The sequence below is a fragment of the Lepidothrix coronata genome, unplaced genomic scaffold (genome assembly GCF_001604755.1).
Source record: "Lepidothrix coronata isolate B3197 unplaced genomic scaffold, Lepidothrix_coronata-1.0 Scaffold31, whole genome shotgun sequence".
Classification (NCBI taxonomy): Eukaryota; Metazoa; Chordata; class Aves; order Passeriformes; family Pipridae; genus Lepidothrix; species Lepidothrix coronata.
Window position 1 is genome coordinate 5059965 of NW_016690211.1, and position 25610 is coordinate 5085574.

The 25610-nt window shown below is 35.6% G+C and overlaps 1 protein-coding gene across 5 annotated transcripts in view; it reads right to left on the minus strand.

Moving 5' to 3' along the window:
- The window catches only part of ARL15 (ADP ribosylation factor like GTPase 15), a 223438-nt gene that overhangs the window by 118381 nt on the left and 79447 nt on the right, over window positions 1-25610 (minus strand). For 4 of the 5 annotated variants that reach the window (XM_017811132.1, XM_017811128.1, XM_017811130.1 and 1 more), the window contains 2 exons: window positions 24860-24919; window positions 12719-12927 (listed from right to left, as the gene is read on the minus strand). In XM_017811132.1, the coding sequence (XP_017666621.1) occupies window positions 12719-12927; window positions 24860-24919 (269 nt within the window). Of the gene's footprint in view, window positions 1-9406; window positions 10999-12718; window positions 12928-24859; window positions 24920-25610 lie in introns of those variants that run through there. The other variant, XM_017811131.1, reaches the window with a different exon arrangement.

Sequence of the window (25610 nt, forward strand, 5' to 3'; positions counted from 1 at the left end):
GGCAGCAGACAGAAAAAAATACCCCTATGAAGACCCATTTTTTTTATTACCTACTGCTACAATGCACAATGATAATATAGCTAAAAGGCTGCACTTCGCTGTTTACTACAGGCAGCCAGATCAGAAATAGCAATGACAAGAGTTTGCTATGAGTTAAAGGCTACCAGTGCTACACCTTAAAATTATATTCTGCATGGTAGTTGTACTCTTCAAATCATGGAGATTCAGGCCACTATCAAGTAGGAGAATGAACATAAATTCAGAAGCAGAAAGCTTCAGTTTTCTGGTTTTGCAATTGTAAAGCAGCAGGCTGTCTAGTCCAACTGAAGTGTTCAGAAGAAAGCTTTAGTATTAGGAAAAATAATTCTTCAGGACTTTTTTTTTTTGGTGTCTGCATTTGTAAATGTAAATTTAAAATAAATCTATGCCTATTTCAAGAACAATGGCATGAAGATTAATGTTCACTCCAAGAGAAACAATAAAGGATATGAGAAAAAAAATCATAACATGCTGTAGAATATTCAATATCTACATTCCTGGGCAACTGATGCTAAAATTTTATTTTTACACATATATGCATACGTGTATATACATATGTGTATTTAATAAATACAAATAAAAATTATATATTATACAAACATGCATACACATACACTCTACAGATCTCAAAATAAGCAGCACGGGTACATAATTAAGGGGTCCCCAGGGCTCATAAAGAAAGTGCAACGACCTTGTTAGTGTTTGGCCTTTCTTTCGCACCCAGTCTCATTGTAAAACAGTCAACCATGAAAGTACTTTAAAAAGCTGGTTTTCTTTTTATTTACAGCATGATTTTATAGTGTACCATTCATGTTTTAGAGAAGCTGGTACTTCTGTATATCTTTCTGGCAAATTCAACATGAACCACAAACTTTCTAATTTACAACTTTCAGAAATTTGAATGCTTTTGAATACCAGGATTTTCAACTTTGCAATTTAATGACAACCCTGCCTTTGGCCTTTCCCGACCTGTTGTGAAGTAAATCAGGCACACTAATGTGGGCTAACAAGTCTTTTTCACACTGTTCGATCACCCTGCATCTTTTTTCTCCACAGACACCGCCTCTCTCCCACTCTCTGTCTAGCCATCCTCCCTCAAAGCAAACAAAATGGTCACTGTAACCCTGCATTACTGCTCATTAGATCACAGGTTAGTCAAGTGGAACTGCCTGAGGTTCCCAAAGGAGAGCTATACTTCAAAAATCTGTCCATGTCAAATGAAGAAAAAACCCCTGAGCGTGGGGTCAACCAGATCAATGATCAAAAGAGACTGAGAATAGTGGAGGGAAAAAAAGAAAAAAAAAAAAGCCCTTTTTTGTAAAAAAACAGCCTTCTGTATAATAAATCAGAATAGAAAGATACTAAGCTTTTTCTCCCCCTTTAACAACACTCCATTTTGGCTTTAAAATGGTATAACTTGTTTTTCAGAAGATTTTATAGGAATAGTTTTCAAGTGCTAAGAGACAGGTTTCAATATAACTCAAACTTACTCTAAGAAAATTAGCAAGAGGAATAATAATGGAGAGTATTGGAGATTTTCTCTCCATCACATAAATATTTAACTATTCCAAAATGAGTCAAAATCAATTTTCATTCAATTATGACTTTATTTAAACAAATTATGTATTCTGAACTTCACTAGAAATGATACAGGTAGCATGTCCACAGAAATGGTAGTCAATTAAAACTACATAGTTTGAACTTTTCTGGACAGATGTGCAGGCATGAGCAATACTTCAGGAATGTGCAGTACCATTTCTGTAGCCTCTGCTCATCTTTTAAGAACATAGAGCAATTTATTAATAACAACTACAAAACCAGGAAAGTCCAAAATAAATAAAAATATTTTAAAATGCAGTGATAACTTCATCTATAAGTAATAAATTTTGATACACGCAACAGACCAAATTACTCAGTGAAGAGTACTGACTGTTTAACAAGGTTGTGTACACACAGACTACAGATATCTCATCACATGCATGACTCTGCTTATTCAAAAGAGTTATGTATTTTTAAAACAACAAACATACATTGTGTCACTAATGAAGACGCTGTTGCAGCTAAAGGGACATGAATGTTTCCTCTAATACTGGTGACAAAGCATCTTTGTGTTTACATCTCTGAAAAGATTTATTTTTCTGCACTAGAGAGTAACTCAAATTTCACTCTCTTATTCCCTTTATCCCCAGACATGAGTAAAGGCATAATTCGGAATGAGGAACAAAGGTAACTAAATTGGAGCAGAATACTTAGTAGTAGATTTCTAGTTAATATATGGTCTGCTCTTAAAGCATTATTGCAACAGAACAAAGCTATAGGAAACCAAAGGCAAGAAATCCTTAAAAAACTCAAATGTTTCATATAATTTCAGTAAACTTTTTTCTAGCATTTATTACCAGAGTAACATAAAAACCAAAATGAGACTGTAAATGCTGTGATAATACATTAAGAAAAAATATTGAAAAAAGTTTACAGAACAAGCTTGTATTGGCAGAGAGACAGATGGGACAACTTAATTTTAAATAAATATATAACAATATATGAGGTAATCCCAATTATCCCTATCTATGGTTACACGTGGATGAGCTAAACAGCCTTTTAATAAAAAGCTCATTCACTAATGCAGATTGGGCTTTTTGTTGTTTGTTTATTTAATCAGTTTGCTATATGCCCTGCACAGTGTACTAACACTTGAACACAGAACTTCAGTGTGCATTAACTTTAAAGAGGCCTACATACAAATATTGAGTCTTTACTTTTAAGAGAGTATTAAAACAGCAAAGGTTTTCTGACTCTTGCAACTCTGCATCTAACCAGAATCTGAACAACTAAATATAACAGAGAAGGTCAGAAAAAGCAAAGATGTTGAGAAATTTTGTGCACGCATAACCATGGATTATTCAGTTACACTGTTAATACTCTATTCTTGCAACAGTAGGAAAAAATATAAGGATGACGTGTGTAAATCTGAGTAATGCAGGAACACATTTTCAAGCAAAAAAATTGCTCAAGTTTTGCTTTTTTTAAAATACATTATCTAGCTTATTTGTATGATCCTTCACAAAATTCCTTTCTAGACTAACTTCCAGGCTGTTCAGATTTTAGCAGAACAAGTTACTGTTTCATGTCAGACTGTTGTAATAGACTTTCTAAACATTTAAACTATTTTGAGAAAACATTTATGGGTATAAAGATTCCAGCATGACTAATGATATGCTGCAGTATCAACAAATCATCATTAGAATAATGTCGTTATATTCAAAACCGTGCTTCCAGTCTTATGAAGACGATTGTTCCCAGATGCTAGAGTGGATAATTCATGTTTCTTCAGGAGTATGTTTGCATCTGCTGCTGAATCACTGCAAGAAGTGGATGGGAGAATGGGTTCCTCTTTTTGAACCAAATGTCATTATACACTGAACGGAAGTGGTTTTTGAAGAAGTAATGTACACTGTTCTCAGCCTCCCTCCCTGCAGAAGAAGGCCTCCAAGGGACTGCTTTAAGGAAGAATTCAGCAGTACTCCATCCTCATCCTCCCTGAATTGTGGGACTCTTCAACACTTTTGAATTTGAAAAACTCCATTCCCTTCTTCATTTGAACCCCAGACTGCTTTCTACTCAACTCTTTAGCTTTACTGCCAATAAAGTCTCAGGAACCAACAGGAAAAGAGGCGTCTGAGGCTTGTCACCAGCCCCCTTCCATTCCCTCTGTTAGTCATCTCCAGTTCATCCCATTTTCAAAAACTACAATGTCCTGTCCAACAATCAAGCTCATAATAATCTGATTGTTGGCTTCCATCACACTCACAGCGCACTCAGGATTTTTCCAGAAGCATAATGGCTTGAAAGAATCTTGGGATAAAAAAACCACAAACAAATACAAAAACCCAAACCACACCCACCCCTGCACAAAAAGACCCAAACCAAACCAAAAAAAAAAAAACCGTCAAAACTGAGAACAGATAGAAAGGAATTTAATCTCACCTTATAATAGTAGTATTTCCTTCTTGGCCTTTGACAATTGAAGCATTGTCCCAGTAACATGCATTTGGAACACTGATGCAAAGATGATCCTTTCCCTATGCTGTCACTTGGAAACGTGTCATTGTTTCAAGAAATCTTACATATATGCCATGAGATGCATGGTTTGTTCATGCTTATAGGAATTTTATGCTCACATATCTAAAGCAGATTCAGCCTCTGATGGGCCAATGATGCACCAATTATCAGTTTTGCTTTCCCTTACGCTGCAGCTCATACCCAAGAGAAATTCTTGAGAGCATCTTCAGAAATGCTGAGTTTGAAGAGGAACAGAAAGCATTCCATACCCAAGCTGAACTCTGAGCACCTTCTGTTTGATGCAGGTTTTAAGAAACTCTGCATAGACATGTTCCCAGCAAGTTCTTCAGGATGCTGGTAATTGCAGACAATATTAATCTATGCTGCTTCAATTCCGTGTAGTGCAGATGCAGTTGAAAATGTTCTACTTTTGTGGCACATAATTAAAATCCAACTTTAAATACCTGCATGAATAAAAAATCGATAGATTTTCTCCTGTTGTGGTTTTTGTTGAACCTCACTGACATGACCAATAAAGATGCTCATCATGATTTCCCATGTGTGTGAGTATCTAATTCCTGCAGAATGGACTGTGGCCAGAAATTAATTTCATGCATTGCATACCTACTCTAATGTAATGAAGATTATATGATCACAATCAACTTGAAAAACATTCTTTTAAATTTACTTCTGTTATACTGAGTATCAAATATAAATTATGTAGAAAATAGTTCAACTACACAAAATGAGCCTCTTCCGAAGTTCACAATATATTTAACTTCCATTTAATCAGCAAACTTATTTTAGCACTAAGGACAAAAATAAAAGAGAAGAATATGTCCTCATGTTTTAAAAAGCAGCAGCTTGTATTCTTGAACTCAAGTATTCGTTCTAATATATATAAGAAGGATATCTGAGAAAAAAAACACATACTAAATCACTTTTACAATAGCAGAGTTTTCACAAACTTGATCCAATACATTACTAAATACTTTTCCATTCTTTTTCAGCAGAACCTGAGACCTTTTTTATAAAAATGGTAGAGTTATATTTAGAAAGCAGTTATATAGCCACTATTTTGTTCCATTTGAAATAGTTATTAATTCTGAAAGAAATACATCTTCTCTTGCTCATGCAAAATGTCACTAACAGTAATTAAATTTTTGAGCATTCAGGAATTCCTCTGAACAGCAGTATCATAGATATAGAGGCCCAAAAGGATCATAATGATTCTCTGGTCAGATTTGTCTCCAACAAAGGCCTGAGGATTTCATTTAATTCTCTACTAAAGCCCAGAATATTTGGACCAAGCAAAAAAGGTTTCAGAAAGAACTGTAAAAAGCTGTGCTCTTCTTAGCTCCAGCAGACTTTACTGAATAACATAAAAGTATTTTTAAGTATACAAATATTTATGAAAAACATTTACTAAATAAGAATGCAGATTTTTGTTTCTGAAAGTATTTTGAAGTTTCTCTCATAAATTTGCTTTTTACTTATACAGACTATGCTCTACCTTTACAGACTATGCTTTACTATTGTCTTTAATTCTGCAAGTGAAGTCAACTCCTTCTGTTTGAATGACATTTTCTTTCTTCTTCCTTGGCTTGGAAGACAACAAAGACACTGAATTTTCAAAGCACACTGAAAATAAATGCTTCTTTCCTACCTCTCTCTGAAGTCCAGTAAATGTAACTGCACATCTACTCTAGAAAATTCACTGTTAAATAAGAGGGAAAAAAGTATTTCTCAGCATTTCCTTCCTCTAATGTGGTTTACTGCAGTGGGATAAGCAAAAAAACATGAGAAGTAAGGTGGTATGTAGAAAGGTCAAGGTCTCCCTGGGTTTTAGAGTTCCACACTTTCAACTTTCTGCACTGGTACCACTTTCTCACCTCTCTCCCACCTCTTGTTTGTGCCTATATAATAACTTATCCAATTATCTTGTCATCTGAGTCTGTTTAAAAATAAGACCATGAGGAAGGACAGTAGTTAAGTAATTTTTATGCCCAAACCAGCTCATCACATGGCCATACGAGCGGTTAGACTCCTGAAAGATGGGAGAGGCAAAGAGGTCAGCATATAAATCAAAACTGCTAATAAAAGAAACACTCTTAAGTACACACCATCTATATACATATAAAACAACCATTTCAAGACCCCAAAAGTTCTGTAACAAGTTACCGAAGCTTGAAACTATATACAACAACACTCTTCAAAATCTACCCCAAGACACACAGCTTTTTCTGCAGAACTGTACCAAGCACCATATGCTGCAAGGGCCATTCAGGAGATTTACTTCTCTAGGGACAGTTTTATGTTGTGAAATTGGTCTATGTGGACAGTACTTCCACTCCTGTGTCTTAGTTACTCTACTCATATTCTTCAGCTTTTTGTACATTGTGTAATATATGCACATTTGCAGGTGTGCTCAAGCATTTGTTTTTGTATCCTCAGGAAGGTCACTCCAAATCATCAATACAAATTCATCTTTTTATCTAATGCAAATATACTGAAGATTTTATCTGTTATGTCTTTTTTTATTGTAAAACATAACTGAAGCACAAACTCATGTAAAGAAAAACTCTGCTGTTTGGATTTAGTCTTGCAACTATACAAAAATTGTTTTGCTGTTCACATCTAGCTATTTATTTAAATTGCTCATCTTTTTATATTGCATTTTATATACATTATTTTTATTTTCAGATCTTTTTATATAAAATCATCTTCATAACAGGTCTGAAGAAATTCTTTAATCAGAATGGGAGTTCATATGACACATGCAAATAGGAGTTACTTATGCATTGTTCTAAACATGGCAAAACTAATATTTTCTAAACACTAGGTTAATAATATTCCCTTCTTCTGCAAATGTGCTCATAACTGAAGTCTGACAAATAACTCCTCTGTTCCCTCAAAGGCCACAGTTGTGAAGGAAGCAGCCAATACTCAAAATAGCAGAGTCCAGCTCCAAAACAATCTTCAAATATCAGGGGATACACCTTGGATGAGAAGAAGTATTTGCAGTGAGGGGATTGCAAATATTAAGGTCATTAAGGTCACTATGATCTCAAAACAGGCTAGGAACCTATACTTTGGCTATTTACTGCAGTAATGTGAAGATAAATCATCTTAGAAACAGTTTCTCCAGGAACCAAAAATCTGCCCCCGATTTAACTTTGCTATGGATGTCCCTGCCATAAAGTACACAGATTTGCAACAGCTGGTCTTTGAGAATTCAGATAGGTGAATTAATTTGAGAGTCTTGACCGGCTTGAGGACGAGCACTTTTTCACTCTTGGGTGTGGGCTAAGTTTTTGTAGTACTTGCTGCTGGAGAAAATATCTGCTCAGAACTGTTAGCTGAGATACTGCATACTCTCTGAAGCTAAACCTCCTGAGGTGTCACTGCTCAGTGCAGTTTTTCAGACTGCTAGTAATGACATCTATAACTGGTACATTGAAAGGGTTTCCAAAAGGAAACTATTTCCCCCTAATTATCAGAAACTACAAAAGGCATGAATAATGGAAAAATAGTATGAAGACACTGAAATATAAAGAAGTGATTACGTCCTGAATCTGAGCTACCATATGCAGCCAACTTAAGACTATTGGCAGACCCTAGAAAGTCCAGTTTCTAAAGTACCCCAGATCCTGAGGACCAGTAAGAGCCTCTGCAGACGCTGGCAAACTTGAACATTCTCCTGCAATGGTTATTTAACTTTGAGATACTTAACACTTCAAGAAGACATTGTTTATCTACAAAATTATTTCTAGACATAAACAACAGAGAATAAACTGACAGAGTAATAGATGATACCCTCACATCCCTAAGATGGCTCTTTTCATAAGGAGAGTCACCCTCCACTATCCTCCTAGAAGAAAATCCAGTTAAACACTGTCCACAATTCAAAACACATGTCTTGAAATATTCACAAATAGATAAACGCATCACAATCTATGTGAATATGCAATGAACCCCTTACAATTGCTTTTGAAAATACCATTTGTAATTCAAAGATATTTTTTAATCTTGCTCTATCAAACAGGAAAATGGGAATGATTCTCCACTGGAGTTTCACACACCCATCAATTCAACTTTTAAGTAAGATCTCGTATGCAAGCAAAAAGACAGCATTCATGATCAGCATAAGGTTTCCAAATTATTTTTTCCTGACAACAATATTTAAAACGATATAACCTTAAAATAGACTGAGAAGACTTTTGATTCATTGTTCTCTAGTAAGTCTATACTGAAAAGTTCTAGCATTTTTTTAATGAAAATTTAGAACATATCTTCAATGATTTCTCCTGCTACTAGTGGTCATCAATTTACATATATGAAAGAAATGTATTAACTGCCTGTATTTTTGGATGACTAAAGGAAAACCCACCAAAAGTTTATACCCTATGAACGTCTTCACATAGATGATCTTAGAAAAGTTCAATTGGAACAGACCTACAATGATCATCCAGTGCAACTGCAATTTTAAAAACAGCCTTAAAATACAAAAAAAGAAACTTCCCAAAAACATCATGCTGCTAAACATGTAGCTGCTTCACTACTGAACTGGAAAATCTAGTTCAATTTGATTTCTCCTTTGGCCAGTCCTATATGGCTTCCAGAAGTCCTCAACAGATTCAGACAAGTGCTCAGCACAGCCTACTCCTAAAACACAGTGGCTATGGAAAACTTTCAATGTATGGTATCTGCAGCTCTTAAATACCACTCTGACCTGGGAGTAAAGTGACTCTCAGTTTTCACACTGCTTCAAGTTGCAAGAATGCACTGCTGTATCAAGCTTCTGACATCATTACACAAAGTAGCACACATTCCAAAATAAAAATCAACAAGCTGATAATCATAATAAGCAGTAATGCGGCTGTTCCCTTGCAAAGGAATTTAAAGTGCTTTTATCACCATCAATCTCCTGCAATATTTTAAGCCTCTAAAGAAATTTGACTAATCAAAACCAGTTTCAATAGGCAAAAGAACTTTCATGATGAAAAGGCAAAAGCACACTCCATCAGCAAGATACTTATTTAAAAGAATATACCATTTGGTACTGCTTCAGAACTGGACCCTGTATTTTGGAAACCATGGCCAAACTGATATGCCACCATGTTCCCACATGCTGAGTAACTAAATTTTTTTTTTTCACTTGTAACTATTTTTATTTACTATTTCAAAAGGTTTCCAAAACTACAGTCAGTACTGATTTACATATGATTAATTCTTCATTATTGTGCTTTTAATGTAAACTAATGTTATTTTGTAGTAAACATATTGAATCAAATATTACTGAATGAGCTTTATAGTCTGGTTAATATACAGTCTTTATTTCAGCATGGCTCAGTTGAAATCACTTAAGAGATATCTGAAAACATCTAAATATGTGCTACTGTCACAGGAAAAACAAAACAACTTACAAATATTTTTGACACAGGAAGATGGAATGAACACCATAGAAGTTACATAAGACAAATAAGAGAGACATTGTCATTTTTAGTTTCTACAATAAAATGTCAAATTTACTTTCTTGACTTCATTTTAAAACCAAAATAACTAGGAAACAGCCAACCTGCAATTGAACTCAGGAAAAAAGTATTACATTGTCTGATTACTATTTTTACTTGGCTTCTCCTGTAATTTTCCCTGGTCACTTCAATAATACGAAGTTTATTCTGCAAAATGAATTGGGTTAAATTACATTTCATAAATTAAATAAGTTATTTGGATATTTTTGCAAATAGATCTTATAGCTGTGAATGGAACTATTCATGACATTGCTTATTATTTACAGCATGTTACTTCTACAATATCACTTTTACCTAAGCAATGCATGGAAAAAGCCACATTAAATAAAATACAACATTTTGAAAAACTGAAGCAACTGCGCTTCCCAACAATAAATATAACTAACATCTGTTGCAGAAACTGCTTGGCCCTTTTACAGTTTTGTGAAGAATTTTTGTTGTACATAAATATTTTTCTACACTTCCTATTATGCACCACTTAACTCAGACATTTGCCTTAATTATACCCCAAGGAGTCCTTTCATATCCATTAAACAAAGGCAATTTGTTGTTGAAAATAATGCATACATACTTTTAAACTTCAACTGTGATTCATCTGCCTTCTGACACATAAAAAAGCAAGGAAATATCTATAATTAATGGACTTAGTTAAGCAAAAATGTCTAATAATGCTCAACTCAATGCTCAACATAGTACTTTTGTTAAATACTTATATATACTGGTTTTGATTTAAGGAATCATCTTACGATTCAACATTTTACTTTCATTTCACATCCCAATAGTGAGGACAACAGTAAAACAAAGCCTTAAGGAAAGCAAGAAATTTCCATTTTAATGTTGGCAAAACTGACCCAATAAGGCTTCCACTTTGTATATACAGCAAATACAGAACATAATTTTTTTCTGGGACAATAACAACTTTTTGACATTCTCCTCTTCTTTTTCTTTTAATTTTGTTTTCCACTATTGTTAACTAAAGAATTTCAAAGACAAACACTGATACAGGGTTGTTTGCTTGTTTTTCCTGAAAATACACATAAGCTGCGCACATTTAACAGAATTCTTGTGTGCAGCATTTCATACACACTCACAGTAGCAATGCTATAATAATACACTGTAAGATTTTTTTTTTATTTTTTTTAAAGCATGCAGTAGAAACCTATTTAAATGCTATTATAAGCATATAGATATCTACTCCGCTACTGAGGTATCGAGCAACTGGTAATGAAGAATGAGGTGAAAATGAGGATACTGCCGATAAAAGAAAAGAAATGCTAACTCTAAATAGGCAAAAAATTCAGTTCAGGCCCAAAAGTCTCTCCATAGAGGCTCAGCTACAAAATGGGAGAGTTACTTGTATAATTTCCTGTAAAACAAACCAACTGGCATTGTATTCTCTATTCTTATAAAACTCGACAAAGAACATTTCTTAAATTATATTTATTATTAACATAGAACCAAATTTGGCCATTTTAAAAAGGAAAAATATAGTAAAATAAGAAATACTTTATTCATGGGGAAAAACAGCATTTTTGTTGATGGAAATAGTAATCTGTATTGCTCTATGTAAAAAAGTTAAAGCCAAAATGCATAGAGTGTATTTAGATGATAAAATAAAATCAGTTGTGTCTCAGGATATTATCATTTTTTAAGTGGAAGGTTTAGGAATGCACGCTTTCCTTTTATGCTGTACAACAGATCAGGTCAAATTATTAAATTGATACATCAAAATCCATATTACATTTCCTTTTTTATTACTTCTTTCTCAGTCTGTTTTTATATGAACAAGATGTACGACTTGTAGATTCTATCCCTGGCTCATTTTAGTTTACCTTTTTATGTAACTTTAGATATACTAAATTCATATTCCTTTTTTTTGTTTTTCCTAAGCATGGATTCTTGGAGGAAAGGACCAAAAAATTAATAAAATATTCTACAGTGTAGTTTATATAGCTTTCACTTAATCTCTTCTTTTCATATGAAAACCATCACTGCATTTACACCATTTTTTAACATATAATATGCTTAATTTCTTTTGGCTGAGAAAGGAGGCATAGGTAGCAATAAAGCAGTAAAGACAGTATGTTCAACTCTACTGTAATAACAGCAGCTATTCTACGGATCAGTTTGTTCTGAGTTTAAAGTCTGAAACTTTGTATTTTAGACAAAGAAGTTCCTGTAAGAAAGAATCAAATTTAGGTATAAAGCAACAATACTGTAAAGTGCTAAAATTGTTTTCACTCTGCTGCACTGACAGAAGAAACAGATTTCACATACAGTCTTGAATAAGAGTCCTTTAAATGACATTTATGAACAGAATGACACAACCAAATTTTAACTTCTTCCTACAACTTCAGAAGAATAAGTAGAGCTTCTCATAGTGAATCAGTAACTTTCAGCATTTCTTCAATGTATGTGACATGATAGAAATGTAGACGAATGAAGAAGATGAATTTTTCAGCATATAAAGAGCAAAAAGTACACTGAATACAACAATTACATAATTTACTATGTGGTAGCTAGAAATTAGACAAAAACATTACTCCTTAGAAGAGGAAAATCAGAACTAGTTAAGGACTTCAGAACAGGAATTGCAACTCTGCTCTCACATCAGTACACAGCAATTCAGAAAAAGCTTTTACATAAAAAAAGACAACTTATGGCTACCATCTATTGCTTTAAGCAGTTGAAAAGAATGGAGTAATGGAATAGTGCAAAATTAAAACTAATAGCAAATAAAAACACAAGCTAAAAAAAAAATCACTGTCCCAGCAGCTTTTCATAAGAGTAGTTTAGAAAACATCTTTTCACCCTTAAGCAAAATATGGTGAAAGAAGAAGATCTGTTTGTATCCAGGTATATTTTTTCCAGAAGAACTAAGCCTGTATAGAGTGCATTGTACTAAGTAATTAGGGATTGGGACTGCTCTTGGTCTGTGTACTTGCAATAAAGAGAAATTGAGGCCAGTCCTTAACTAGCATGTCATAAGTAGTAAGTAATAGCGTAATAATCATAATAAGTAATAGTGGGTTAGTGGTGTGCAGATAGTAAATACAAACGGGCAAGGTAATGCCACATTAACATACCTCTTGTACGGAGCGAGCTGCTGGCTTGTCTTGGTGATTGGCCAGTATTAAAAATGGCAAAGTACATAACTGTGGGTGCTGGAGAGCAGAATGCAGTTCATTTCTAGCAGTTTCTAGATCATCTTCAGAGGAGGCACTGTCTAATACAAATATTACCCCCTGGGATCCTTGGTAATAACGACTCCAGTATTTCCTGATGTTGTCAGCTCCTTCCAAGACAATAAAAAGAATTAATTAAAATAAGAATAATTTAACAAATTTAACAATTATAACTGAAAATAACCAATCTACTTGGAATGATCAAAACAATTAACTAAATCTTTTCTCCTAATCATCATTAAAAGAATAAAAAAAGAAAAAAAGGCAATCAGCAATCAAACACACACACACAAATGTCAAATCAATCTTGTTTGAGTAAGGAAGGAACTTGACTCAATGCAGCTTTCTTCCCCTAAAGCTTCTGCTCCATTAATGAGTATTGGCAGAGGTATCATGCTTCTAGTACCACACGGTCTAATCCTTCACCTTCTCACTGAAATATCTTGGCACTAATACCTAAACCTTTGCCCATTCTTTTTTACTCAGCCCTGCAGCTCCCTGCCATAACCTGAAGCTTCTGTCATGGCAGTTGTTCATTTGTGAGCATGATAAGGTCTTCCAGTTCACCTCCAAACCATCAGGCAACCACTTCATAATTGGGGAAAAAAGGTGTCAGGAAAGCCTATTAAAGTAATTAGATACTTAATGGGGAGAATGATGATACAATAGTGAGTTGAATAGTGAATGAGGAGCTATGATGACAACACGCAAAGGCATTCACTTCAACTACTTTTGCTCTGTCAACCACACTAAGGATTCTGAAGAGCCCAACAGCAGACACATGAGTGACTGTACAGGCTGATATGCCACAGTAATTTTTAGGACACAGTTCAGCAGCACTCAGCCATCTCAACAGAAGCCAAGCAATAAGGTTATCAACAGAAAGCTTTTGTCTCCCCTGGAGAGCAGCATATGTTGTAGCATTGAGGTAGGAAAAAAAAAATTGTATTTGACAGCTGTCAAACTATCTAAACTATGATTTGGATATGGGCTATTCTTTGTATGTCTGAATCTGGCACTACACTCATGGGGACAAATGCTAAACAGTGAACAGCAGCAGCAGCAACAGTCTAGTGGAAAACTTGACATGTCTGCCAGACAATGACTTGCAGAAATATAATGAAGGTATCTTTTACAGACACTTTTCTTGCTTTCAGACAGGGAAAAGTGAACTTTCATGTATACACAGATTAAAATAATAAAACTCTACCTTTCAGTGAAACAAAATGACACAAAATTTCTGAGAAACACGTAGATATATAATGAGTTTTTAATGCAACATAATGACCATAACATTGATATGATACTTAAAATATTCACTTAATTTATACATTATAAACAAAGGTGAAGTCATAACTGTCTAGAAAGGAATTTGCACCATATACTTTAGGTATCCAACTCAAGAGTATTCAAACCTCACTTCATGGAGTTACTGTTGTCTTTGTACCAGCCACACTGGAACCTTAAGCACTTTGTTTCAGTATCTGCACCCAACCCAATTTAGGCAGCTAACAAACATTGTGGACACAGACACACACAGTTTTGTTTACAGAGAATATCAGTCACGTCTAACCTGTTTTTTTTCCGCAAGAGGTCTACAGACTTGACTACTTAAAGGCAAATGGCCATGGGTTTTATACTCAAGACTTTGCCTAATTTCTCTCTTAATTTAACCAGACTCAAAGTAACAATGCACAAATAGAACAGATGTTTCATTTTTTTATCAACCTCTGAAGATTAATATTATACAAACAGAAGAGGGATTGCATTGAAAGCTAGGTCTATGTTTCTGTACCACACAAATATCTGCCAACTGTACTTCTAAAGAATTGTATAGCATCTGTTAGATGTCCCAGTCTTTCCCAACAGCTGTCTACATCAGAACCAAGTAAAGCAAATTGCCAGAGGGACACTATTTACATAGCCACACACAGCAGTGTTGCAGGCATCTGAAGGATCACATTACTTTAAAAACTGGTAGAGAATCATTTTCAATGAACTTAAAGGCCAAGACCATGATCAGCTCTTTGAAGGTATTTTTTTTCCTAGCAACATAACATCTGTCTTATTTACTCTAAGCATCAGTCAGCTACTTTTCAATCACATCACTGCCAGAACCTGAGTCTTATCTTTGTAATCGTAGTCATTCTAAACAGAAAAACTGTGAGGTGAACTGCAGAGCATTTGACCTCTTGTATCCAGGCACATGGAAGAAAGCAGCTCATGGAACCCTACCTGGGACACTGAAGCCAGAAAAGGAGTATGGTGATTTGTTGACCTCACACTCCTGTCTCTTTGGTTCTGTTTCTTTAGCAGCTCAGCTTTGTTGCTCTACATCAACTGTCCCCAAACCAACACCACTGAAGTATAGTAGTCTTTTTCTCTCCGGCTCTGGCCAGTCACCATGGCATAGTTATAAGAACCAAGGTACAATGTACAACAAAATTTGGTATTTTCTTTAGGATCTTCCATTATTCTAATGACCTGCTCTGAAATTGCTTACACTTCAATTCTGAGGAAATCACAGCTTGAGTTTTAAGAATGAGAATTATTTGCACTAAGCAGACAAAAAAAAAAGGCAGCTAAAGCTTGTACCTCAGGGTGCCATTTTAAACCATTTTTCTGGCAAACGCACTTGAAAAATAATTCTTGGCATCAATAAGCTATCAGCAGCTGGAAATCAGAATCTCTACAAGACAAATAACCTGATATTCTTTTGCCTTAACTCTTCATATCCAGAGAGCATAATCTGCTCTGAGCTTCTTTCCTCAGAGTACTAAGTAGTATGTTGTGGAGTTATCCTGGGTGGGAAACACTGGACTATAAATAGTGATCCACACATTATGGCACGACAAATTCAGTCTTAAAAAGCAAGCAGTTGTTTTTCAAGGTGCAATCTAGCACAGATTATCCTATGTATTAACTTTTTCATCTATTCCAAACGTTTCTAAGACACTAAGTTTCAAATTCTGAGCTCTCTGGCAATGCAGAATGTACTGTGCAGCCATTAAACATCCTCAGGTTCTCAGAAGACTGGTGAGACAAAACCAGGAACTTAACTGGTACCCAAAACATCCTAGCAAACAACAGTAATAAATAAGCATTTAGGTTTGTAGATCTAATATCATGTGTTTCTCTAATAGCTTTGCACCATATAGCTGTTTCTTCAACTACTTTATGCCTAAACAAAGATTAAAAAAAAATAAAAATAAGATAATCTCAAAACCATCAGAAAAACATAACAATCCACATTAGACCTTGGGAACATGCTATGTGAAATGTTTGCTAAAATGTAGTGTTCAGTGTAGGAGCTTCCTCAGACACAGGCAAGAGCCTATGATTTGTTTTCCTCAGCAATGAACCTATGGGAGTAGGTTGAGTCCTGTGATGTGACTAAAGCAAAAAAAAACAAAACAAAACACTACAATACAATCACACCACCTGTTAGAGAAGATAATGTTCAATCAAATGTAGGCTTGAATTGCTTTATAACAGGAAAAAAACCTCAAACTCTCCTTACAGAAAAATGACAAGACATTGTAATTAAAAATCTCAATCATTCAGCATTACTACAGGGCAGGTTTATTCAATTATCTGTAATTTTAAAGAGCTTTCATTTTGATATTTTATTTAAATATCATACAAATAAATTCCACAGAACAGTCCATGTCAACACCATTAAGGATTTGTAGTAGTGCCAACAGTACCCCTCGGAAGCTGAAGGGAAGATTTTGAGTTATGTGCAGTTTAATACACATCTAAAACAGGTTGCACAGGTACACGCTCCTGTAAATATCACACAAAATGCAGAGCTGCAAATCTCCCTTTTGCCTATAAATACTTCTATTTACATCTCCATTCACAGCAGTTTGAGGCTACCTTCAATTCCCTCCTCCTCTTCAGTACTTTTGGGAGAACAGAACATAGCATTACAGAAAAAAAATCACTGAAACAAATTTACATGTGTCAAATTTGCTACTTGTCAGACTTGCAGCAAGTCTCCATTGAGAGCATGATGAATGTCACACAGCCCTTGCTTCACGATAGTCTAGCCTGCACATAAAAGCTCTTGTTCACCTCAAAATACATCACAGGTCTGGAGAAGTTATGGTCTCAAACAGAGGATCAAAAAAAGCTAATGTGGGAACATGAAAGATTGCATGCTGCAAATAACTCTTCTACCACTTCAAATATATCATCCACTCACCTAAAATAAAGACACCTACATATTTTGAAGGTTTTATAGTTGAATTAAATATATAGATCATTCGTCTACTGATATAAAAATAGAACATTTCTAGTAAGCATAAAGGTGAAAAGATGGCAAGGAATATGCCAACTATGCTACAGAATCTTCTTGCATGAAAGACCAGCTCATGGGTGGGGGAGTAAGCAGGAAAGGAAGGGAAAAAAAGAAATCTCTTATCTGTTCTTGCAAAATCTTCGAATACACCCTACCCTCTCACTCCAAGAAACCTTATGAAGAAAAAAATAACTGTTTCTAAATCTACACAGGGTTTATAACATCACTTCCCATCATATCCTCTGATGGAAAACTGACGTGTTTTCTTGAGTAATCAAGAAGACACCTGAAATCTTAGAAATCTTAAAACATTCTCAAGAGATGTGGCTGCTCCTTATCTATCTCAGGCAGGTTTCCCAGTACTCCCCCCTAGCTGTTTTTCAACCCTCTAGTTCCTTTTTATTACAAATAAATTTATAAAACCTGTTTAAGACACCCGCCTTCTACTTACATTAATTTGTCCAATCTGACAGACACACCCACACATAGATACCAAAGTTTCCGACGGGTGTAATGTCAGTCACCATTCTATGGCTGTTTTGTATTGCTATTGCGGCAATACAGATGCAAAAATTCTTCAAGTGCAAAAGTCCCAGGACTTCTATTTCCTAGGGTTTAAAACCAAGTGATCAGTCTGCTTTCTCTAGCCTCTCAGGTAGTGCACTCCTGCAATCATACACAAAGCATGGTAGTGGGAAATTATCACTTTTTCCCTAGAAAATGGAACATTTTGAGACTGTCAAATTAGCTACATTCACTGCAGCAATTCAACTACAATCTGAACAAACAGCACAAAAGAAAAAAAAAAAGTTGAGGAATATTTTTTCTGCCTTTACATTCAAAACATACAAAATCATAAATGCACATAAGTGTATTGTGCTTATTTTTATTTTTCTTATCAAACTGAAGTTTATGGAAACCATCTCTGTCATCTCTTGTCTGCTTTCCAGGCTTCCCCAGTGAGAATAATCTGGAAGTCAAGCCTTCAGTATTTTCTTTATTAGCTAACTCAGATGCTGACTCAAACTTTGAATCTCTACCTACTCTGATATTTAAATCTGTTAGAACAGCATTCAGATTTCATGCACTTGGAAGTTTTAAAAAGGTTGTACTTATACTTGCCTGCAGCAAGTCAGCTTGGTCTACTTATGTATGTGTTATTATACTACCATATTAAAATAAAACATGCACTTTGAAACAAAAATCTGCTGTTCTAGTCAAGAACATAAAGTTCATTAAAAAATTTACAGATAATTTATAAAGAAGATATGGATATATGTGCCCTGCAATATACCCTAACATTTATTTAAGTCTGATATCTGAAGATTTAATAATTTGCAGCAGCTGGCATAGACAGCCATTCTCACCTCTGTTTCTCCTTTTCTATATGTTTGGGGATATTTGTTTTTTAAATTCACAAACACACAGTAAGTCCTCTAGGGCTAGCAAAGAATGTTTGGAAACAAGGAAATCATCTGCCACTTTCCTCTCTACCCATTAGCCCACCTCTGCCCTTCTTCCACCTCTCCTAGGCAGAGGTGACAGCCACGATCTCAGAAGCATCAGCACAATTCCCCAGGGTTACAATTGTTGCCAGCACCCAGCAACAGTACCCTCCTGAGCTGCAGTCACAGCTTTGGTAACAGTGCAGCTATCTCAAACAAAGCTAAGAAAACATCTTTCTTTATGGCACTTAAGACTAGTAAGCATACAAAGCAAGCAGCAAGTCTATACAGCTGTGTATTTCTGTCTGCTTAGCCCTTGTTCTGACTGGTCCACAAAAGTTTAAATCAGCTTTAGCTTTTGAAATGATCAAGGCCTTTCTGTCCAGGAGTGTCTCATAAAATACACATATAATTTCTGATGCTAAACTAGGCTGCTACACTCTATCCTTTGATTCTGCTAAAGAAAATGGAGTTGCAAGCCCAAGAGGAGACAGAGGCTTTTAATTAAACCAAAGGTCCTACTTTTTCCTCCAGAAAATATCCTACAAACAATACCAACCAGCTCTCACCCCACAAAAAGCTTAACTAGAAATTTCGTGTTTTGGTTATCCTACTGTACATGGCTGTGATAGTCATTGCTTGCATGGTTCCTACTTGCTGTGAATGAGGTGGACTGCAGGTTGTCTTTTCACTGTAAAAAGCCAGTTTAGAAGAAGAACAGTATTTCCAAAGAACAGTGGTAAGAACACTAGGCTGAATCCTTATCAAACCTTCCTTAGGACTCATGTTAACAAGATCCATAAACGAGTGTAAACGATCGTTCTTATCTATGAAATGAGGAAACTAGGTGACAGAGCCTGGGCTTAGGCACCATTTGAACAGCAGGCTGAGCATGACTGATAGCAAACAGATCTAACTTTAATGCTTTCGGAAGCTGAATGTCTCTGTGAGACTCACAGCTTAGACAGCTCAACAGGGTCAACTAAAAATTTCATCTGCTAAGACATTCTGTAAACTGTTTGATGAAGCTATGTCACAGATGGCATTGCATGTACTCTGCAACCAGATTTTGTAGAGGTGTGAACTGCCTTTTAGTCAAATACAGTATGGAGATTTTATTGCTTTGTGTTAATTCATCCTTCTGAAGATGACTGAGGCTGGCATTGACTTGTGGGATCAGTTTTCTAATTACTAACTTGATGAAATTCTATCTGCTCTCACAGACTGTGTTGCTAGAAGGGTATTCAGTACTCCACTCTTTCTCCACAGAGCAAAAAAACATTTAAATTTTAAATTCCAATTAATAGATCAACATTATTTTCTCCTTCCTCCCTCATTTTTTTCACAAGGCAAATACTACCTGACAACTGTTGCTGTCTTCTCCAGAGGTTCATATTTTCCCTTCGATTTGGACCGCACAACAGTGTGACTTCTCCTCCTACTCTCTTTTCTACTACTCTTTACTTCCAAATTAAGGCAAAATACGCATGCTTTGTTTAATCAATCCTATTTAAAGCTATTTGTTCTCAAGACAATTATTTAGCTGTCCTAAGACTGTGAATTTATGACTTTGGTCATGAAGCTTAAGAAGTAACAGCAGTGGGGAGGCAAGTTCTCATCTCTCTTTTCCAGCCATGCTCAACCAACTGGAGACAAGAGCATTCCTGATACTAACCACTCTGGTTTTGGTAAGCACTTAACGCATTTTTGTCTTAAATGAATTTTTAAATATGACTACACAACATGCAGTCTCTATGTTTATGAAAAAGGCCTTTGGGTGTATTACATAAACTAACAGAAACATATGAAAATATTTTAGTAAATAAAATAGAAAGCATTAGTAAAACCTATAACATGCTGTTAGTATTTTTAAACTTCATAAGAAGGTAAAGGGCCTCTCACATCCAGAATCATTCTTTTAAATTTGATGTGGCTCAGTATTTGGCATCTCACCGGTGGTTTCTAAGCCTGCATTTACAAGATAGCAAACTGAATTATAAAATAACTTCTTATAAAAAAAGAACTGAAAATTATTAGTTGACCTCCAGGATGGACATGAAATCTTCACATAGTCCTGAATAAATATCTCTGTCACAACAGACACCACAACTTCATACTCTGTTTTGACAGCATTACAACAACATATGACTGAAAAAAAACCACAGAATAAATGGTGATTTCATCCACTGTGTCTCCAGGCTGGAATTTGCTAGAATCAAAGAAAAAGCTTTCTATTGCCATTATACCTTCCATTATCTATCTTGAGAAGAAACCTCAGTATTCAGCATCCCAAACTTTGTTTAGCGAAACACTGTTTGAATCTTCCGAACAAATGTTATCATCTGCCTTATTTTTACAGCCTTTTCACACTTTCCTGTTATGTTCATCACAGACAATTTCATTCTTAGCTCCCACCAGAGATTACTGGACCCTAACAGGAAATAATCAAAAATGTAGCTTCTTTCTATACCATTACTAAGCTGAGTTGCACAATATAGACAGATATTTTCAACTGTCCTGGTAATAGTACATTCTGAAAGAATGTGGACTAGGGCATGGCACACCTTCACAGTAATCTAAGTTACATATATTATTTTATGGACTAAATTTTGGGGGGGAAAGCAGTAATTTTCTTAATTTTTCAGGAATCAGGAAGGGATTAGTGGTATACCAAAGCAGTAACTTAGAGAACAGGCAGTTCAACTTGGTCAGCAAATAAGGCAGGACTTCCTTTTCAAGTAATTCAAGCAGGCCTATGCTAGATTTGAAAGCGGTACATATTCCTACTTTTTCAGGATCAAATTCAAGGTTTTTAAACATAGCATTTAACATTTATGAAATTGGATAAAAACTTTATTTCTGATAAGAAGGCAACCTTTCTTAAAAAACAAATACAATTTAAAAAATCAGAAATTGGATACGGTTTTCTACATTCTAGTATCATGTGATTCAAACAAAAACTTCTGCAAAGAGAGCACAACAAACTTTTTTACATGTTCCTAAATCTTAAAGGATGATGAAGAGTTAATCAGTCCAGGAAGAGGTAAAACGAGACTGTTTTCTATATATTTTGCCTGAAAATTTACAGCCCCTACAGAAATGAAGAAATAAAAGCTGGCTTCATTAGCAGCTCCAGAGGCACACAGCATAGTAAAAACTAGCACCATCTTCACCCTCAAGGAAGTATACTACTTCTGCCAAACAGAAAGGATACTACACAGTCAGCATCTGTTTCACATAACTGCTTGGCTGCTGAATATAAGAACCATAAGCAGTATGACTTATGCTGTGTTTTAAATATTGGCTGTTAATATGTTACTGTATTATGACATATGAAGCTTTCTGTTACCTAAAAAGACAAAGTATGAAAAACTAGAACTATATAGAACTCCACTCTCTAAATAACATGTAACAGCAGACAGTGGTTGGTAAAAACACACGCCTTTCTACCTTCCTCCAAGTTTCCAAGATCAAATATCTGGACAAGACCTCCACACTACAGTAAAGAGAAATGATATAACAATACCATAACAAACGAAGACAAAAATCAAGGATAAGACAAAAACATAGACTTCTCTTCAACACCAGAAGTAGAAATTCCAAAATAAAATTTAACAGCAATGAAACATGTAAAATGTTTTGCTTTATTTTCATAGAGCAGCAAGAGAGAAACCATGTGTACTCCAGAAAGCTCAGGCTTTACAATCATCAAACAGGAACACATTTCTCAGCTAAAATGTTGAATGCTGACCACAGAATCACAGAATGATTTAGGTTGGAAAAGACCTGTTAGATCATCAAATCCGATCTTTGACTGATCACCATCTTGTCAACTAGACCATGGCACTAAGTTTCACATCGAGTCATTTCTTGAACACTTCCTGGATGCTGACTCCACCACCTCCCCAGGCAGTCCATTCCAATGTTTAAGTAGCATTTCCATGAAGAAATTCTTCCCAATGTCCAGATTGAGCTTCCCCTGGTGCAGCTTGAGCCTATGTCCTCTTGTCCTGTCACTAGTTGCCTGGAAGAAGAGACCAACCCCCACCTGGCTACAGCCTCCTTTCAGGGAGTTGTAGAGAGTGACGAGGTCTCCCCTGAGCCTCCTCTTCTCCAGGCTAAACTACCGTAGCTCCCTCAGCCTCTCCTCATAGGACTTGTGCTCCAGATCCTTCACCAGTTCTGTTGTCCTTCTCTGAACTCACTCCAGCATCTTCTTGACATGAGGGACACTAAACTGAACACCCAACTCAAGGTGCATCCTCACCAGTACAGGGGGAGAGTCACCGCCCTGGTCCTGCTGGCCACACTATGGGTGATACAGGCCAGGATGTCACTGGCCTTCTTGGCCACCTGTGCATGCTGCTGGCTCATGTTCAGCCACTGCCAGCCAGCACCTCCAGATACTTTTCTGCTGGGCAGCTCTCCAGCCACTCTGCCCTCAGCCTGTAGCATTGTCTGGGGTTGTTGTGACCAAAGTGAAGGACCCAGCATTTGGCCTTGGTGAACTTCATACCATTGACCTCAGCCCATCAATCCAGCCTGTCCTGATCCCTCTGGATCCTTTCTGTGGTCCAGCAGAACAATGCTCCCACCCAACTTCGTGTCATCTGAGAACATAGAGGGTGCACTCAATCCCCTTGTCCGTATCACCAATAAAGATGTTAAACAGGACTGGGACCCATAATGAGCCCTAAGGAATGCCACTAATGACCGCCAACTTTTGGAAGAAAAACAAACTTCTGGAAGCTTGCCTTTGCTCCCTTACACCTAGACAATAAAAATCTATTGGAATTAGCATTTTTCTGCAATATCTCATAGGTAAAACAGATTATATAATTTTTAAATATGGACATATAAACACTCATATTTAAAGGAAAAAGAAATAAATAGATGCAGTAAAAAATTCTAACAATCCTTGTTAAAAAAAACCAGATTAAATATTCTGGATTACTTCAGGACATCTTGCCATGAGTCAAAGCCCTCTACTAAGATTTCTCAAAACACACATACCTGCATAAAAGAAAAGGTTAAGAAAGAGCCTTTAATGAGAATCTGCTATAGAATACATAGATTCAATTCTTGATCAAAACCTGCATTTACCTATATGAATTATATATTTCATACAGCTTGGGCAGCAGAATGTATAAACTAGACTGCAAATGATTCACTATATTTAAAAAAAAAATCCAAAAAGTGACATTATGACTAAGTGACATCATGCAGATAACACACACAAGCAGAATCAACACTACTCCTGATAAGTGGTCCCTTTATCAAAGAAAACTACTGGGTTATTCTTTACAGGATACATGCTCAAACAGAAATAAATATGTTTCAATCCACAGACCAATGGTAGTAAAGAGGAAATGCTATCCTTTCCATATGTGCTTATCTTAAAGCCTTCTTGAAACAGTTTCAGATAAGACAACTGTCATGCAATTGGATCTCATGAAACTTCCTTCAAGAACCAAATGAACTTCTACCTAAGAGAGGTTCCAAGCTTGCTGAAAATCTAATAAACATCCTCAAGATTCATTCTACTCTATTTATATAAATAAAAAAGATATAAAAAAAGAAGAAATTCTAGAATATAAGTACCTAAGAGGTTTTTTTAATTAGAAGAACATTAGACTTCACAAGAACTCTCATTAGGAGAGTGTTTTCTTCTTTTTAACAGTTACCTCTTGATCACTTGAGACTCAGAGTCAGAATTGGGCAGCTAAACAGGTTACATGTATACAGAAAATTAAAAAACTTCACAACCATAAAACAACTATGGCTCCAAAATCCAACAAATCCAACAGAAGAACAGTTCCTAAAGAATATAACTCATTAGAAGTTGACTACACCTTTGCAACACATTCAGTGGTGCAGTAAATATATTGGTTTTGCCAAATCTTCATATAGTTACCTGGGTCCGTGCTCATAAGTAAAAGCTTATACGTACAATAAACACAGGGAACACACTTCCTTGAGCTGCTACTTCAGCCATACTACAGTTTCAGTCCAGTTTGTATTTCTGTATAACCTAACCACTGCAAACCAAGAGATTACAACTAGGAGATACACCACATTTGGCTGCCTTCTGCTCCTCCTGCTTTTTACCCTTTGTTCTTTGAGGTCAGGATTTGTACAACTTTTCTCAACTTTATCTTCTGTGATGAAACACAGATTTTTAATTCCAGCTGCACTGATTAATCATTTAAAACAACTAACAATTTTAAACAACTATCTGTTATTATGGGATCTAGACACTGAATGTTTTTATAACCAAATGAATAAGTGCCATACCTCCAAGTTCTTTTACGTTCAAGATGGCATTCTGGAATGGCACCGCTTTTATACTAAAACCTAAGAACAGAAATAAAGAGGAATAGTAAGTTATTTGTTAAAGAGGCCATTTGAAATCTATTGCATACATTCAGAAAAGAAGACTTTTCCCATCAAGAACCAGGATTTTGCTTGTGAAATTCTATTTCAATGTGTTATTAAAAAGTCAATTATAAGGCATGGTGGGAGGGGTGGGAGGAAGAGAATAGATCAGTATAAGCAATGAAATTTTCAATTATACTATGAAGTAGCTGGCACACATAAAATGAAGCACAAAACGTACACTCAGGTCATCTATCATTTGGTAAGGAGTTACTGTTATAAAATCATCTCATACTACATCTAGAACTAATGTAGAGATTTCAGACTAATAGTAATACGAAGTGATTGTTCTGCAATTTTTAGGAGATGCTGAAGACAACATGCAATTCAAATCATTGTTTTCTTCCATTTAATCTTCTGAGTGTTTTGGCTACACTCAGAGTATAAATTTTATATATAATTACCCCCTGTCTATAAGTGTTATTAACTGAAAGATCCTTTTACAGACCTTAGTTGGATGTATTAAAATGGTTACAAGCACACCAAAAACATCTCTGAATCCTACATTAGTTCATTTCATGCTTAAAACCTAATTAAAAAAAAAAAAAAAGAAACAAAACCAAACCACCAAAACGTGTGATCTTTACCCTTATCTGAAAATTTAGACAGC